The sequence below is a fragment of the Meles meles genome, chromosome 4 (genome assembly GCF_922984935.1).
Source record: "Meles meles chromosome 4, mMelMel3.1 paternal haplotype, whole genome shotgun sequence".
NCBI lineage: Eukaryota > Metazoa > Chordata > Mammalia > Carnivora > Mustelidae > Meles > Meles meles.
Genome location: NC_060069.1, coordinates 70,457,037 through 70,475,210, shown reverse-complemented (window position 1 = coordinate 70,475,210; position 18,174 = coordinate 70,457,037). Strand labels below are relative to the sequence as shown.

Here is an 18,174-nt window from a genome sequence, read left to right as displayed (position 1 = left end):
ATACCGTATACTACTCAGTAAGATCTCTATAAATATAAATTGTTAATTACAAAATAGGAACTTAATTGCCCCCAATTTTTCTCTGTATACTTTCATAGATAGAAGAATATGAATAATGTGATACAAGCTATGACAAACCAAATAATTCAAAGTTAATATGTATACATAATCCACAAGAAAAATGTGTTCAGAAAAAATGCCTGTTGAGAACTGCTCAGACCAGTTTTTTCTTCTGTCATTTTCTGTGAAGCATTGAGCACATGCTTTTAAATATCATTAACAAGCCTATGCCCTCATCCCTTACAAGTAGGTGTAATTTTTATATCAGTTAGAAATCTGTTAGGACAAATCTTCAAAGATGATACCCTCAACCTTTACTCCTCAACCCCCCACCACACACACACACACACACATACACACGCATGTGCGGGCACACGCACACAGAAGTTAAAAGCTGCTTTATTTATTATGGAAAGAAAGATTCTCAATCAAGACAGCTATCTGGCAGCCAACAAAGCACCCCATTAATGGGCTTTCTGAATTTTACATCCTTTCCTGTCTTTTGGTGAAGACAGATTTTTCCCATGCAGCTGAGCAATTTGCACAGTAAAATGCACTAGATTTGGGAAAACTGAAATAGCATTCCAGAACTTTACCTTACCAGGTGTCAGGCACCAGGATGAGAAAACATACACTACAGGCTAATACATGGAAAACATGCATTAAGAACATAGTGGTATTATTTTGCTGAACACTAGCTACCTAGTTCCTATGACCTAACACTATCTGGTGTATTTCTTGCTCCTAGCAGAGACCAGCATGGAATCCCTGGTCAGTATTGGCATCAGAGGATAGGATGGATGAGATCCACACAATCACTCAGAAACCCAGGTTGATGAAGCCTCTGCCATCTTCCGGATGCCTTATAAGGTTTCTGTGGTCACCCTTAATGTGGATGTACCGCCGACAGGGTAGACAAAAGGGAAAGAAAAGTAGACAAACGTGTTTTATAAGCACTGCAGCCAGAAGTAACACATGGCATTTCTGCTCATCTTCCACATGGTGAGAACAGGCCAAGCAGTCCACTGAGTTCATGGGAGATGTGAATGTAGTCTCTGGCTGGGGGTTGGGTCAGCATGCACTGGTCTACTTTTGAGGTTATCATAGGCCACTCAGATAAATATGATGGATGAAATGATGTCCCCAGCCAGGCCATCACTGGCCAGCAACAGCTCTATCCTGAGGAAGCCATCATCAAAAATCTTCACTACAGGGACGCCTGGGTGGCTCAGTGGTTTAAGTGTCTGCCTTCGGCTCAGGTCATGATCTCAGGGTCCTGGGATTGAGCCCCGCATCGGGCTCTCTGCTCAGTGGGGAGCCTGTTTCTCCCTCTCTCTCTGCCTGCCTCTCTGCCTACTTGTGACCTCTCTGTCAAATAAATGAATAAAAAAATATTTAAAAAAAACTTCACTACATAGAGGTCTCTGCCGCAAGAAGAAGACTGTTTCATACATATTCTGTTTTTAAAAATTGAACCTCAGGGGTGCCTAGGTGGCTCAAGTGGTTAAGCATCTGCCTTCGGCTCAGGTCATGATCCCAGAGTCCTGGGATCAAGCCCCACATTGGGCTCTCTTCTCCAAAGAGCCTTCTTCTCCCTCTCCCTTTACCTGTTGCTCTTCTCTCTCTCTCTCTCTCTGTCAAATAAATAAATAAAATCTTTAAAAAAAATAAAAATTGAATCTCAAATCTATAAAAGGACAACGGTAAATACATTAAGGGTAATGTAACAGATGAAGATCTGCATGAGAGGCACAGTCTGAAATTTTTGTTGGTTTTATGAAAACACATTGTTTATGGACAATGGTGACTCAAAAGGTATTATTCCAGAAATGTGTCTTTGGTGAAAATCTAAGATTTACAAACATATGACTTTGGAATAGAGACTTAAATAAGATTTGTTCAACTCTTCAGTATACTGGTGAGGACATCGAAGCCCCAGAGAATTGAGGTGACAAGCCAAAAATATAATTTTAGGCAGTAAAAAATGTCTCGTCTTTCACTTCCCTTATGCCATCAGGTATAAGGTCATCAAAAGGAGAAAGAAGAAAAACAGATTTTGGCTTCTAAAACTTTAGACTTTATCAAGAGTTGATCACACAAGGAGCCAGAAAACAAACAAACAAACAAACAAAAAACAAAAACAGGAGAAAAACAGGGGAAAAACAGATGATAATACATTGACATTCCACTCCATGCAGAGTTAGTCTCAGGATCCACACAGCTCAGGGGTCAGCCCCTCACTGGGTGTTTCTCAGTGATGCTAGACCCTCCTGTGAGAAAATATCTTACTTCCAGACGTCCAAACCACTGACTTCTAGTGAAATCTGCCTGATTTTGATCTGTGTCTTTCAAGATTTCCAGATCATTATTACCCAATTCAGGAAATTCTATAAACCTCACCCCCCAAAAGAAATCTTAGGTCTTTGACCACCTAAGTCTGAGGTAGCAAACTCCTTCCTCTAAAGCATGCCATGAATTATAACTCTGTGAAGTCAATAAACCCAATTCCAAAGTTTCCAAAAAATACTACTACTTTGAAGACCATTTCATCTCAAGGAAGAAAAAAAATGTATATGTGATATGTGTATGATGGATTAGATTTTTTCAAAGGGTATTTATTTGATATTTTTCTCCCACATAAATTATATACTGTTGTGATCTTAAAGATTTCACATAGCTTAGCAAAGAAAATTATTTCATATTTTTTATTTCATAACTTATTTATATATCTTTTATAAATATATTCCAGAAATTTTTAACCTTTGTGATATGGAGCTATAATAACTACTGAGTTAATTTCACTGAAGATGAAGATTAAAGGTTTTAACCTTGAAAGTGCTTTGGCATCTATGTTTCTTGAACAGGGGAGAGGGGGATTTTCAGCTTGAAACCATATCAGAAAGTTACCCTCTCTTCTTTTTTTTTTTTAAGATATTATTTATTTATTTATTTGAAAGAGAGAAAGAGCATGAGCAGAGGGGAAGGGGCAGAGGGAGAAGGAGAAGCAGATCCCTGCTGGGCAAAGAGCCCGACACTGGGTTTGATCTTAGGGCTCAAGGATCATGACCAGAACCAAGGCAGACGCTTAACTGACTCAGAGCTTAAACACTCTCACCTTGCAAGGCAAGGCAGCTACCAGGTGCAGAGCATGAAATCGGAGAAGAAAAACATCTGACAGTGCAAAGTCAGCCTCCATAGCAGGGAACCTGAGGCAGATGTTTAGCAGATCTTAGTGAAGAAAAGCAAATAAATGAGGAACATATTATGAAAAAATTACTTAAAGCAAAACTGGGGTGGTCTCCTTATTACATTGTCTCATTTATAAAACCCTTCTTAATTCTTTACCCTGTTTTATTTTTTCACTGGTTATGGTTCTTTTGCCATCAGTAAAATGGCAGCTCCATGAAGGCAGAGACCCTGTCAGATTTGTTCACTTCTATATCCCTAGTCTCTACAGCAGTGCCTGGTTCATGGTGGAAGCTCAATATTTGTGGAAAAAATAAATAAATCTCCAGAGCAAACTCACATGTTACACATGGAAGAGGATGCTAAGACTCTGGCAATCCAAAGGAAACAGGAATCCAGGCAGACCTGAATAAAACTACTATCCTCTTAACAGCCTATTATTCCTCTTCTTCCTGAATTGAGGAAGCATATTTTAAACCCGTTCCATGATGAGCAACAAACTTGTGGTATATCATTAACATCAAGATTAGCATTTGCTAATCTTGAGCTGAGTAGCTCAAGTTGACAGTCTAGAAAAATGAATATTGCTTTCAATTCTGTTATGGTTTTAAGCGATCATAATTAATTATAAAGTTGTTTTCATAATGTTTTGAGTATTGTTCTAGGTTTTTCTGTAGATAGATATCTAGACTTCAGAGACTAAACAGCACAGTGTTTCAGGAGAAGACCAAAGACCTGCACTACTTTAAATGATTTACACAGGGAGCACCCGGGTGGCTCAGTCAGTTAAGCAGCCAATTCTTGATTTCGGCTCAGGTCAAGATCTCAGGGTCCTACCATCAAGGCTTACACCAGGGTCCGTGCTCTGTCCAGAGCCTGCCTGAGGATTCTCTTTCCTTCTCCCTCTGCCCCTCCCCTTCCTCTCTCTCCTTCTCTCTCTAAAAAGAAAGAAAGAAAGAAAGAAAGAAAGAAAGAAAGGGTTTAAGAGAAGGGATTATAACTCGGAGATTATGGTCACTCAGTCTCGGCTTCAAATTTGGAAATACTCACATTTGGAAATACTGTGAAGATCACCATATGTCCTTGGCTAATTTCTATGACATCTTTGAGCCTCAGTTTTTTTTCATCTGGAAGGTGGGTAATATTATCCCACAGGGTTTTCAGTATGTTTAACATAATGTAGATAAAGTGCTTACTTCAGTGCATGACACATTATTAGAGCTTAACAATGGGTAGCATTATCATGAAGTTCTCTAAGAATTGCCGGACCAATCAAAGGATACTCTACATCATTAACATGAAAATGGAAAAACTGTGAAACACACATTCTATCAAGTCATTGGAATGCAGTATTCTTTTGACTATTTGGATCTGACATTTCCGAGTATTCAGAGAAAGGGTTCTGCATTTAATCTTTACAGATTACAATCTTGGCTCTAACTCTTCCTTAGTTCAGTGTTATAAAATCTTGGAAGGTCAGCTTCCTAAATCACACTAATTGAGCTGCCACTTTCATGCGTGTTAAAACTTTATAAAAGTTCTCATTATTTTACTTTCTCATACAAGTTTAAAGTATAAATCAGAAAATAGATATGTCCCAAAAGGTATTAAAACAATGGCAAAAATTAAATGTTAATACATGGAGTTAAGATTAAGTTAAGATTTTTCCCTTTGCTCATTTGTTTCTTAAATTCCACATATGAGTGAAATCATATGCTATTTCTTTTTCTCTGACTCATTTCACTTGGCATGATACTCCCTAGCTCTATTCATATCATAGCAAATGGCAAGATTTCATTTTCTTTATGACTGAATAATATTTCACTATATATATATATATATATATATATATATATATATATATATCACACCACCTTTATCCATTCATCAAAAGGGAGAGTGAAAAAGACCAAGAATCAGACTCCTTACTATAGAGAACAAACTGATGGTTACTAGAGGGGAAGTGGGTGGAGGGATAAATGAAATCAGTGATGGGGATTAAGGAGTGCACTTATCATGATGAGCACCAGGTAATGCTTGGAAGTGTTGAATCACTATATTGACAGCTGAAATTAATATAAAGCTGTATGTTAACTAACAGGAATTAAAATAAAAACAAAAGATGAGGTTAAGATTAATAAAACACTCGGGGTGCCTCTCTGCCTATTTGTGAATTCTCTCTCTCTGTCAAATAAATAAATAAAATCTTAAGAAAAAAAAAGGTTAGTAAAATACTCGGAGCTCATCTATTATCATGGATCCTAGATCTCTGTCTCTCCAGAGACCACATACCATGCCCACACATGTGACCTTACTTCTGCACGGCCTGGATAATGCTGTTATGCCTGGGGGTCAGATGGCCCAGTTTTTTTTAGGAATGCAGAGACTTTGATATATAAGATAGAATCTAATATCAAAATATCTTGGATGAGACTATTCTAACATATTAATAGCAGTATTTTATGTAAGTTCACCGCTTTTGATTCATATAGATTTTATAAAACGTAAGGACAAGAAACATTAAATGAATAAATTCATTTATTAATAATTTCACTTACTCATTAATATAGATTGATATCAGTACAGATTAATGCACATATGGTTAAAACAGAAAAAGATATGTAGGAAATACTTGCACGATGATGCTAGTTTGCCAATCAACTATTTTTCAGGAATCATCTTATGTTCTGAGGCTGTTCTTTTCAATCACAGTGAATCTAAATCTCTTCCCTTCACCTTTTGGGTGTCAGGATTTGTCACCCTTCCCATAAACAAAATTGATTCTAGGAAAAGAAAAAAAAAAACACTAGGAATTTCTGGAGAAAAAAATTGACAATAATTAGTCTTTCTGAATATTTTAACAGATCATTTAGTCTTTTTTTCGGTATAAGATAAATAAGCAACATCTAACAACAAAACCCTCTCCTTTGCCTAAAGTACATAATTATATCTTTATTAATCATTTTCTGGTAATTTATGAAGGAAATTAACACCAATAATAGCTTGTCATGGAAAATGTATTAGTCCTGTTTTTCGTATAGGAAGGCAAAAAATGAAGAGGTAGAGAGGTGTTCTAAATATAGAGACTCAGGCAAACATAGCATAATGAAAGGGTGGTGGAAATTATAAGTTAAAAACATTAGCAGTCATCGTTTTATACCTGTAACATAAGCCCTTAGGGTTGAGTGAAACCTCTCAGATGCTCTCCTTCAGCTCTGAAGCTAAGCTTATTACAAATGACAGTATTTTCTACTGCTAGTGCTTTCACATACTCACTGCTGTGATATTGTATACAGCAGAAATGTAAATACCTCAATCCAGTCATTCTGTGTTTGCGAGTGAAAAGGAACTAAGAACAAGAAGACAAAACAGAAATAAAGGAGGTGTCAAAATCCAGGTACCTTTCTTTTCAACCAGGGTAAGAGAAGTGGCTAGAATGGGTCAATGCCAAGTGTTGCCTTGAATTTTATACTCCTTACAGATATATGTAATAAGTGTGGTTTTCAAAAGTGATAAAATAAATAATACATTATATGCGTACCCAAAAAAGTGATAAAACTTACAGAATTTTAAACTATGAAAATTATACTGAAATATGTTTGAAAGAATTAATAGAGTCCTTTTTCATTAACTCCTACTGTTTAGTCCAAAGACAGATACTCAGAAGAGCCAATAACAAGAAATAGACATAATCTCCAGATTTTTTCTTTTTATGATTATAATCAATAATACTTTGTCTTAAAAATCTCAAAATAACTCCAAGAAAAAGAAAACAAATTCTCCTGGTTTTCAGATGGTTGGGGACCCATAAAATAACTTTCCCAGGATGTATATTGCATTTTATCACAATAGGAATCAGCAGTGACTGTTGTCTACAATGCTAAGGCATTAAAATACTTACTGAAATTATTTGGGAAATTTTTTAAGTGACTTCTATGGAAACTAACCTCATAATAGAAGACAGTAGTTTAAGATGTTAAACATTTAGAAGTGTAGGACATCGCATAAAAGCCATTTGTTCCAGCCTTTTCAATCTGCTTCTTTGACCAAGGAGTATCCATGTTTTGAATGGAATCATTTTGCAGTCACCAATCTACTCTCCACTAAACTGGATGGATTAGTGAACTCTCCCTGGACATAACAGTAGTGGATAGAGAGGCAGGCTGAAGTGGAAATCATTATTGTTTCCACTTTTCTCTACATCCCCCCTTCTCAAAGAGGTGTCCTCCATATTTAACCAATGTATATATACAACCTCTCCATCAGATAGAAGCAAATTTTACTTTCTAATATTAAAATACACTAGCATAACCAAAACCAATAGCTCAGAAGAAAGATTTCTTAATGGATATCCTGCAGTCTGCTTCTTCTTTCAACCCAAAACCATAAAGAGTTTAAACACTATTTTTTTTTAAATATGTGTAGAGTACCGTCAGTTTCAGAATCATGATTCATTTTCTGAGAAATGGCACATTTCATATAGTATCTTTCACTATTTCATTTGAAAGTCTCCAACACTGGCCCAGCCCCTCAGCTTAAAAGAAGAAAAAATGTTCTTCATTTCCTTGGAAGTTCCGCTTAGTAAAAGTTTTGGATAAATATATTGAAATATAAAACTATTGCGGTAGAAAAATACAAATAATGTTTGGATTTGGACTGTTTGACCACAAGAAAATTTTAAATCTGATAAAAATTGATTATAATAAATCAAAATCATTCATCCTCTTAACTTCAGTAATCGTTAAATGTTTCCAAGGCGAAACATTCAGAAGGATCACTCAGCATTGGTTCCATGGAGCCTAAAAAGAGAGGCTGGTATATCCTTCAGGGGGCCGATAATACCAGTACCACTAGCTAATCAAACAGATTCAGATCTAAAATTTACTATGTCTCTTCTCCATGTAACCCAACTTATACAGAGAAACTTCTCCATTTTCCTTCCTTCCTTCATGTATTCAATCACTCCCTCATTTATAGTTATTGATTTATTCCTAATGAATGCTACATGCCAGGAATAGTGTTACAGGCTTCATATATTCTTTTATTTAACTCTAGGAGATGAGTACTAATATTATGTTTAAATAGGAGGTGGAGAAAATGTGGCTTAGGAAGTATCATTGACTTGTCTTACAACTACTAGCTAACAGAGCTAGGACTTGACCCCAGTCTGACCCCCAAGTTCACACTGTCAGTCTCTGGGGATGCTGATATTGTGTGCAAAGCACGTGGCCAAATACTCCACATGTTGCCTTTGTGTCAAATGCAGTCCAGTCCACACCTACCTCTACCTTTTGTGGCTAACTCTATCATCTTTCACCAACTGCCCTCACTGGAGATTTGTAATTGTATTTGACCTCTCCCTCCCAGTCAGAGCCCATAGCTAGTCACTTGTTCTTTTGGAATCTACCTCTGAAACCTTCACAACTGTGCAACTCCCATTTTCCATTCCTCTTGTAGCATCACAGAGAGCTGACTTCTGAGAAAAACAGGTCCTATTTCTACTCGGCCACATTCCAGCTGTATGACCTTAGACAAATTATATAACTTCTTTCTGAGCTTCTATGTTATCATTGGTCAAATAGTTAACCTGTTGGAATGGCGTTAGCTTTAGAGATAGATACTTAAAACTGCTAGCATACGGTGATAGCTGTGTTGGCAGCTACTATTACCACTGCCCTATTTTAGGACCCTGTCACCTCTTAAAATACAATGCGTGGTATAAAAGAGGCATTCACCAAATAACCTCTGAAAGAATAAATTGAAAAATGGCAATAAGATTCAATACATTGAAAGGAGAAATCTCAGATACATAGATTACAAATAGCGACTAGAACTAGGTCCGTTTGACTTAAGCAGTTCTCCCGGAGAATATTAGAAAAGGTACCTGTTGGGTTATTCTTCACAATGAACAGAAATGGATGATTTGCTATAAATTGGTTTTGAGCCAGACTCATGATCACAGGGATGTTCATGCCTATGAAATAGAGACAGTAGTTATTTAGACGAGCACATTAAAGAATGAGGAAAGAAAATAGATCCATAATACTTTTTGTAGACAGGAAAAGTCATTTCATTTGATGAGTTAACATGTAGAAAAATAACCATTTTCAAAATACAGAGAAATCTGGAATAAATTTAAAAATCAAAGAGCAGAAAAACAAATATTGGATTATTCATGGAATAATTCTAACGTCATATTTATGCTCAATGAAGAAGAAAGTCAGATACTAGATTCAATTTACTGAAAGCAGCTGAAAAATTTCTTCTTTTAAACAGTAATTTTCTGCTTAATTTTTATTTACATTATATGATTTATTCTTGTAATGTTTCAACTCTTAATTCCTATCTGGATATATTTGCATTTCATTTCTATTCTTCAGGCTTGTGGTAATCACATCTGAGTTCAAACTTATTTTTTTTTAACTTTTCCAAAATTATTCTGTGGGTTCAGAGCTTTTAGGATTGGTGCTGTGAATGATTATGGGATTTTTATTATGTGATTAGAAGAAGAGATTTGCTGCCGTGATAATTACTTATTATAATAATTTATATCATGTGGCTCCATTGTAGCATTTGCGAACATTTAGAGTGGATAAACTTAAATGGTTGGGTTTTTTTTCTTTTTAAATTAAATATTTCTACACTTAATTCAGATGTTTCCTTTACCAATAGCGTGATGATTTTGTAAAATTTTTTCAGACTCATGAAAAATCATTTTAAAAATTGCAACAGGAGTGATCAGAACTAAAAAATAATAGTAGAGAAGGAAAAATAATCTTCTGCACTCAGTTTGTGACTGGGGTATGCAAATTAAGCTGACAAATATAGATTAACTGAAGAAATTATTTATTCTATATCCCCAAAGGAGCTTCACAGGAAAGAAGTAAATATCCTCCCAAAATGTTGGGCTTGAGAGCTTATCTACCATTTTTTTTCCTTAATTTTTACTGTGTTATCTTAGTCGCCATACATTACATCATTAGTTTTTGATGCAGTGTTCCAAGATTCATTGTTTATGTTCAACACCCAGTGCTCCATGTAATATGTGCCTCCTCAATACCCATCACGGGGCCAACCCATCTCCCCATACCCCGCCTCTCTAAAATCCTCAGTTTGTCTTCTCAGAGTCCACAGATGCTCATGGTTCATCTCCCCCTCTGATTTCCCTCTTTTTTTTTTTAAGATTTTATTTATTTATTTGACAGAGAGAGATCACAAGTAGGCAGAGAGGCAGGCAGAGAGAGAGAGAGTGGAGGAAGCAGGCTCCCTGCCAAGCAGAGAGCCCGATGCAAGACTCGATCCCAGGACCCTGAGATCATGACCTGAGCCGAAGGCAGAGGCTTAACCCACTGAGCCACCCAGGTGCCCCTCTGATTTCCCTTTTAACAGAGGGTAATAAATTGTGGAGAAGTGACTAGACCAAAAAAGGGGCAATAATTGTGGGAAGGTAAATATATGGGAAAAATATTGTATAAGAGCGTTATTTAATAATTTTTATGCAGACTCATTTCACTGCCAATTTTCATTCTTGTGATAAAGATTATTCTCCTTCTGATAGGGAGAGAGGAGGAGAGACACCTTCACAAGGTGGATTTATGTCCTGCTTATATTTTAGGCAGATTGAGTACTCTTTTTTTTCCTGTGCTCTTTCTCCATTTTCTTTCAAGGGTTGTTTCTATCAAAACAACCCTTCAGACAAAGTGGCTTATTTGGGGGTGGCATATTCTGATCACCTTCAGAATCAAGCATAACCTTCATAATATAAAATGTATGGCACTGTCCTTCCTGCAATATCAGGGCTACAATGCCCAAATTATCAGTGAATATAGACTTAGGTCTGAATTGATGAGAGAATACAAAAGAGCATAGCCAGTGTGATTCCCATCCTCACTTGGGTGAACACTTGAGATTTTTTGTTCTTGAGCATCTACTGAGCAGATGCCCGAAAGTCAAAATACACTGAAAACTTTTGACGTGTGATACATCAGGGTCATTGCTGATCCCTTAATGATTGTTACACCCTCTGAGAGAACTCTAGACTTAAATTAGAGGCAGTGGGTGATAGTAGAAAGAGCTCTGAACCTGGAGTCAGAGAACCTGATTAGAGTACAAACTCAGCTGTCAATTAATAGTATGACCCTAGGCAAAACACTTCATGTCATGGACTCTTTCTTCACCAATATAATGAGAAAAATCAGATGATGATCTATAAGGACTCTTATGTAAAAGCAGCTGGAAAATTTTTCTACATAGGCCAACAACTTCATCCAATGCAGCTTTTTAATTTCTCCAAGATTGAAATAGCCCATGTTCTCCAATCTAAATTCCTTGAGCACAATAATGCCAAGTACTTCAGGAGATGACAGAATGGTAGCAGGAGTCCAGTGTGACCCACCCACATGTCAAAAATCATTGGCACCACATAGTATTACAAATTAACTGAGAAATTAATAACATGGATATTCATTTATAGAAATTTATCAGTAAGAAAGCATGCCTATATTTTACATATTGGCTAAAATCACAAAAGTCTGAAGAATTAAAATAGACTTATGAGACATTCATTAAAGTTGCTTTTGCATTTCTAATTAAATTTTCAATTATTTTTTGAGCATTAGTTGTATGCATCATCGAAACTATTCGAAATGCCATTTATTCAAGGAAAGCTATCATAAAGGTATGGTTCATGAACTGTAACGTGTTCACAAATCACCTAGAGACCTTGGAAAACACAGCTTCTGATTAAGTAGGCCTGGAGTTGGGCCTGAGGGCTGGCATTCTAACAAGCTCCCAAGTGATGCTGCTGCTGCTGCTGGTCTACGCACTACACTTGACTTACAGTAGCAAGGATGGGCCGCAAGCCACCATAAAGAACTGGCTTTCAACCTTGGATGTACACTGAAATCACTTAGGGAAATAAAAGGAAATGATAGAACCTGGAATTCACCTCCAGAGACACTAATTTAATTCATTTACTAATTTAATTTTGGGGAATAGACTGGACATAGGATTTTATGAAGCTTTCCAGGTGATTCTAATGGGCAGCTAACTTTGAGAGCCACAGGCATATAGATAATGACAAAAACCATATTAGAAAACCAGTGAGTTTTGAAGGGGCGGGGTGGGTGGGAGGTTGAGGAACCAGGTGGTGGGTAATAGGGAGGGCACGTACTGCATGGAGCACTGGGTGTGGTGCAAAAACAATGAACACTGTTACGCTGAAAATAAACAAATAAAAAAAATTACAAAAAAAAAAGAAAAGAAAAGTAGGGACCTACTTGGTGTAATAGAAGAAGGAAATTAATACAATCCCCTAAGAGTAAGAATTCCTGAATAATAATGACTTCATGTTTGAGCAGAAAGTTTCCTCCCCAGGTCCTATCTCCTGACTGGTAGGTAAATGCAATTTACAAATATGCCAATATTAGTAGATAGGCCTCAGCTCCTAACAAATCCCTTTCCTGGCCTTTTTGATTAAGCAGCAGATGCAGAGATGCAAAAAATAACTTATGCTACCAATTTCTCTTTTCTTCCTACAGTGTCCTGGACAGTAAGAAGGAACTAGGAGATCAGAGTCATGCAGAAACGCCAATGCCCTAAGGATGCACATTTCCCCCCAGTCCTTCCTCTTGGTTTGGTTGTGAAACCATTTGTCCTACCAGTTGATATTGCGGCTTCACTGCCATCTTCATTTATCTCAAAAAAAACATACTGCATGACTTGGGAAACAAACACTTCAGCTGAATCTGTTGGGAAATAGGAAAGTGTATTTAAGGATCAGAACTCAGAGCCATTACTTACTACATTACTTATTATAGAAGCATGTCAATTACATTTTCTCAAATGAACAAAAAATGGGAAAAAAACAATAACAACAAATTCTTCCCAAGTTAGTTAATTTGCTAGAGGTGGAAGGTAGTTTAGCTCTTGTAGAAATGACACAGATACCCATAGAGAGAGATCAAGTCCAGCCCAGATACAAAGGCAAAGATAGAAGGGGATAAGCCTCAAATCAGGTATCCCACTAAGTGAAATATTTGTACAGACAGAAGGTTTTGCCCCCCTTAGCTATGGTCTACAGACAAGATGAAAAAGGCTTTACAGATTTGAATTAATCCCACCCTATGTATTCAACCTCAAAGCCAACTTGCCTTTCAAATTCTGTATTCAGTTTTGATCTGACTTTAAAACAAAATTTACTTTCTTTCAAGACTGGTGAGGCTATGAAAGTCTAAAGAGCTTTTGTGTCATCTGTTACAAAATCACTTCAGAGCTATGCTTTAAAACCTGTCAAATTTTTCAGTGTAAGATAGAGTCTTACAACATTCTGTTCCGGTGTGGATACAAGCTGAGTGAACACACCGCTCTTCTCCCCTCGGTGGAAGTGCTGTATGTGTGAAGAATTTCTGATCTTGTGACCTGCGGGGATAGTCTCCTTGAGAAGGGGGAAGTGAAGCCACGAGTTCAGAAGCCATCAGCCGTTCCCGCTGTGTCCGGACCACTCAGATCTGAGAGTGTGCCTCAAAGAGACAACGGAAATATGGTCACGGGTTCAGTGGTGGCCAGAAAGTAGAGGAAGGATGGTAGACCTGGAAACTTGAAGAGAAAGGAGAAAAGGGAGCTTTGTTTCTCTTGGGAGGGAAATCTGATGTGACCAAGCAGACTCTACCAAAACCAGCAGATTTATAAGGATTCAGGAAGCAGCTCCTACAGTAGAGGGGAACCAGCTCTGGCAGCTCACAGAAAAGTAAAGAAAGCCCTTCAGGCAAGATAAAGAGAAGCCATGAAAGGGATATTGGCACCAAAAAACGGCTTCCTAAAAATAAACTCCAAAATGCTTATGATCACTTTATTTGGGCCCCTGAATACCTCTTATCCTCATCTACTACCTTCCCTCCTCATTCAGTAGCTCTAGCTCAAGGTCAAGTATCAAGGCCTTAACCCTAACTCTCCTTCTGCTTAAAACCTGCTTCCCCAGAACTCTCCCTGACTGGCTCCATTGTTCTTTAGGTCTCAACAAAAATGTTACTTCCCAGCCCAGTCTTCCTTTCCCACCCTGTCTAATTCTGCCTGTATCTGACCTAATCACCATTTATTCCATGATGCTCTTTTAATTTACAGCATCCATCACCTTATGATTTAATTAACTAATTGCTTATTAAGTATTCATCAGCAGATGAAAACTTCACGAGAAGCGGAACTTTGTCCACTTTTTCATCCCTACAAAACTGCCTGGCATGTAGTTGGCTTTTAATAAATATTTGTCAAACAAATAAATCATGGGTATGAATATGTCCAGGGACAGAAACAAGTAAGGCGGAGAAGAGGGGGCATGCACATCTTGAAATGCAAGAGAATGGTCTGTAACAAGATGAGGCAAGTAAGCATGTTCTTTCCCGAGGACCACCTAGAGTAAGATAGGATTCACATGTGGAGCCCAGAGTAGCTGACCTAGAGACCCATACCAAGACAAGAGTGAAGAACAAAAAGCTTGTTGGGGTGCAGTGGAGAATTTCACCCAGTTTAACACTGATACCAGATCAAGTGAATCCATGGTTATCAGGCTGAGCCTCTGGTCTCATGTATCCTGTCTTACCACAAAGAAGACCTGATCTTGGGAGAAGAATGGGACTTGAAAGCTAATAGACCAGAAGAAGGAATCTAGACTCCATAAAGTCACTGATTTCCTCAGGTTTGTAACAATTTTTCTCCTTTTTTCTATGAAAATTCCAATTATGACTCTATTAAGAGAGCAAGAAACTTTCTACAGTTTTGCTAGAAGATGTGCAAGTAACTATTAATGTGCCATTGGTGTTTTTTTTTTTTTTATCTACTATTTATGTAGTACCTATTATGTGCCAGACATAGAACCAGGTGACTTACATACTTTCTTTCATTTATTTTCACCACCATGATTTATTATCTCATTTAACAAATTAGAAAGTTGAGGCTCAGAGAGCTTAACTATTTCAATAAAGGTAACATAAGAAGTAATAGCAATGTGAAGTCAAATATTTATCTCCAAGTTTCCAAAAGTAACTGAAAACATTTCATTCAAAGCTTGTGAATTACATGAATGTAAGTAGCTCCTGTGTAAATATTCCACAGACCTAGTGTTGGACTGGTTCATAGTATCTTTTAGAGAATGTTTACTGCATTAGTAATAAGTAGGGATAGCAGGGAATTTGCTGTTTTAATGATCAGATGTAGTGCCAGTGAGGGCCCTGGCTATTTTATTTCCAGCAGGAAGATAGAACCAAAGCAGTTAAAGCAACTCAAATAGGCAACTCAAAGAAAGAGCAGAGAGAAAGAGCAGAAAATGCTGGACATTTGTTCTTCACTGTTTCAAGTTATTCTCTTGCACAAATTCTCTTATAAAGCATTTTAAATAGTTTTTTTTTAAAGATTTTATTTATTTATTTGACAGACAGAGATCACAAGTAGGCAGAGAAGCAGGCAGAGAGAGAGAGAGGAGGAAGCAGGCTCCCTGCGGAGCAGAGAGCCCGATGCAGGGCTCGATTCCAGGACCCTGATATCATGACCTGAGCCGAAGGCAGAGGCTTTAACCCACTGAGCCACCCAGGCGCCCCTCTTATAAAGCATTTTGGAGGTGTTTTATGATAAATCTGCCTACAAAAGAAGGCTTCTAAGGAGATTTTATAGAAGTCACCAATTGCTGGGGATTTGTAGAGCAAGTGGCTGCTTGAAATGTCTGGTGTATAGCAAGTAAGCTTCTGAAGGCTAGAAAGAAGGTTAACAGGAAGACGTGCTTGAAAAATGGGTTGGTTGATTTTAGGTTGGCGAGATGGTTGTGTTCCAGCGCACACCCAGATAGCATGCTGTTGCAGTATTTAACGTTGACTGCCTCATTCCTAATGCTGATGAAATTGTCAGAGAAGTCAGAGCTCTCTGTCAGGGTGCGAACAAGTAGCTAAATCATGTGTGAAGGTAATAATGAACATCTGTCACCAGTGTATCCCACCCACCTCCTCCACCAGGAAAGCTCATTCATTCTATTCATTTACCACATAATTGATGAGTGAATAAATTAATGACTACTTCTTCAAAGACCAGACACTTATATAGGAATACACAATATTTCCATGTTATGATATAAAACACTATCAGACAGACAGGCTTGTATTTTTATGACTTTTTTTTTTTAATAAAACAGAAGACTGAATTTAAAAGGGGGTAAAAAACTTGGGACAAATTGGCCCTCTTCGTCCATCTTTTTTCTCTTTAGTTAGATATTTTTGAACTAGTGGGTACTGCCAAGACAAGAGAAAATAAAAGACTGTCTTGGGCTTTGTTGTGTGAGTGAGCATCTTAGCCATGTGCAGTTTCCCAGGTGTGAGTTAGCATAAAAGCTCCATCTCCTCAGATGCATTGTTAGTCTCAAAGCTAAATCTGCAAGCTGTGGCATTACAATTTCTACATTGTGTTCATCATCTAGCAGCTTGTGGATGCCTATTTCATGGGCTCCAATATTACCAAATTAACATTTGCAAATTGGTGTATAAGAGTTTTATTAGCTCCGAGTAGATGAGAGCCTCAAAGTTGTAATTCCCATTATTCAGATAAGGAAATCCAAGCAGGGCTGAAATAAAAGCCCGTACAATACTTTACCTACATAGTTTTATTACAAGCATGGCGAGAAGGCTTATCTAACATTCTAAAATGCTTTCTGACTTTCATTAAGGAAAATGGCTTAAATGCAAAATAAAGTGCTTGTTTACAGACAGCTCAACATGACATTTAGTCACGAGGTTTGTATGTATTTTCTGGGGCCAAACGCTCTTTCAGATCAGTCAGTGAACAGAGTTACTAAGAAAACATATTAACATAATAATATAAGAATTATTTATCACACTACCTGTTATTCCAGAAAGGTCACAGCCACCAGTAAATATCTCAGTTATATTCAAAGAATACAGAGCTTCTTTGAAGTCTAATTTTTGTTCTACTTTAAATCTGTTAAAAAAAATGAAGAGGAAAATTCTTGAAAAATTGTATACATTTGCTACCAAAATGTTTTCTACAAAATGGATGATTTGGAAGAAATTATAATGTGAAACCTTTTGTTTTCATTATCCCAATTACATTTCCTCATATATATAATACCATTTTCCCCCAGGTCCCCTGGCTGTTCTGAAGTTACTAATAACTTGCTTCCCAGATAAATGGTTGGTGGCAAAAAAATACTGTATTTTTTGAAGGTATAATTATCTAATAAAACAGGGTGAGAGTTCTAAGTTTTCAACTGCTTGGCTCCTTCCCTAGAAAAGTAAAGTTTCCCTCCAGCAACTGTATATACTCTGTTTTTCACACCATCAAAGATGGTTCCTGGCATACATCCAAACTACTCTGGAAGGGAAAAGGAGCCAACAGCCCTAGGAGAAGAGTGCTGGCTACTGAAGTACAGAGAGACATTAATAATCTATTATTCTTCCCCTGTCACAGCTGATGTGACTTCCTTTGATTTACGAACATACCTAGTGTCTTCTCAATAGGTCCTGTAAATGGTGTAAAAGACAGAAAGAAAACTAAATTTCTTTAAATAAAATAAAAGATAAAAATTATGGGAGGGAAAAAGATTGCTGGTCACTACTTCCTTTGCAGGGCCTTAAGGTAAGACTCTAGCTTCCACTAAAATCTTTAAACTTCAATTTACCTGACTTGAAGACTCTAACCAGAGAATCTCAAAGAGTCTCACAGGCTGATCTATGACTCCAAGTTAACAGAATACTGAATCTGTTTACCATTTCGCTAAAAAGGTAGAAAAAAGAAAAGCTAGTGCTTACTGACTTTAGAGATGCCAGAAGCATTCATGTGCATTTTAAAACCAGGTTGGAAAATTAACGAAAGAAAAGAACAGGGAGTTCTGTATCTTTCTTTCATCAGTGAAATTCCAGGACAAGTCCTGCC

The 18,174-nt window shown here is 37.3% G+C and overlaps 1 protein-coding gene across 1 annotated transcript in view; it reads right to left on the bottom strand.

Annotated features, from left to right (window-relative positions):
- Positions 1-5,941: 5,941 nt before the first annotated feature.
- The window catches only part of SERPINI2 (serpin family I member 2), a 36,259-nt gene continuing 24,026 nt past the window's right edge, over positions 5,942-18,174 (bottom strand). Inside the window, exons 6-9 of the mRNA XM_046001306.1 lie at positions 17,123-17,220; positions 12,906-12,992; positions 9,131-9,220; positions 5,942-6,029 (exon numbers count right to left, since the gene is read on the bottom strand). Coding sequence (XP_045857262.1) covers positions 5,953-6,029; positions 9,131-9,220; positions 12,906-12,992; positions 17,123-17,220 — 352 coding nt within the window. The 3' untranslated portion in view covers positions 5,942-5,952. The remainder of the gene's footprint in view (positions 6,030-9,130; positions 9,221-12,905; positions 12,993-17,122; positions 17,221-18,174) is intronic.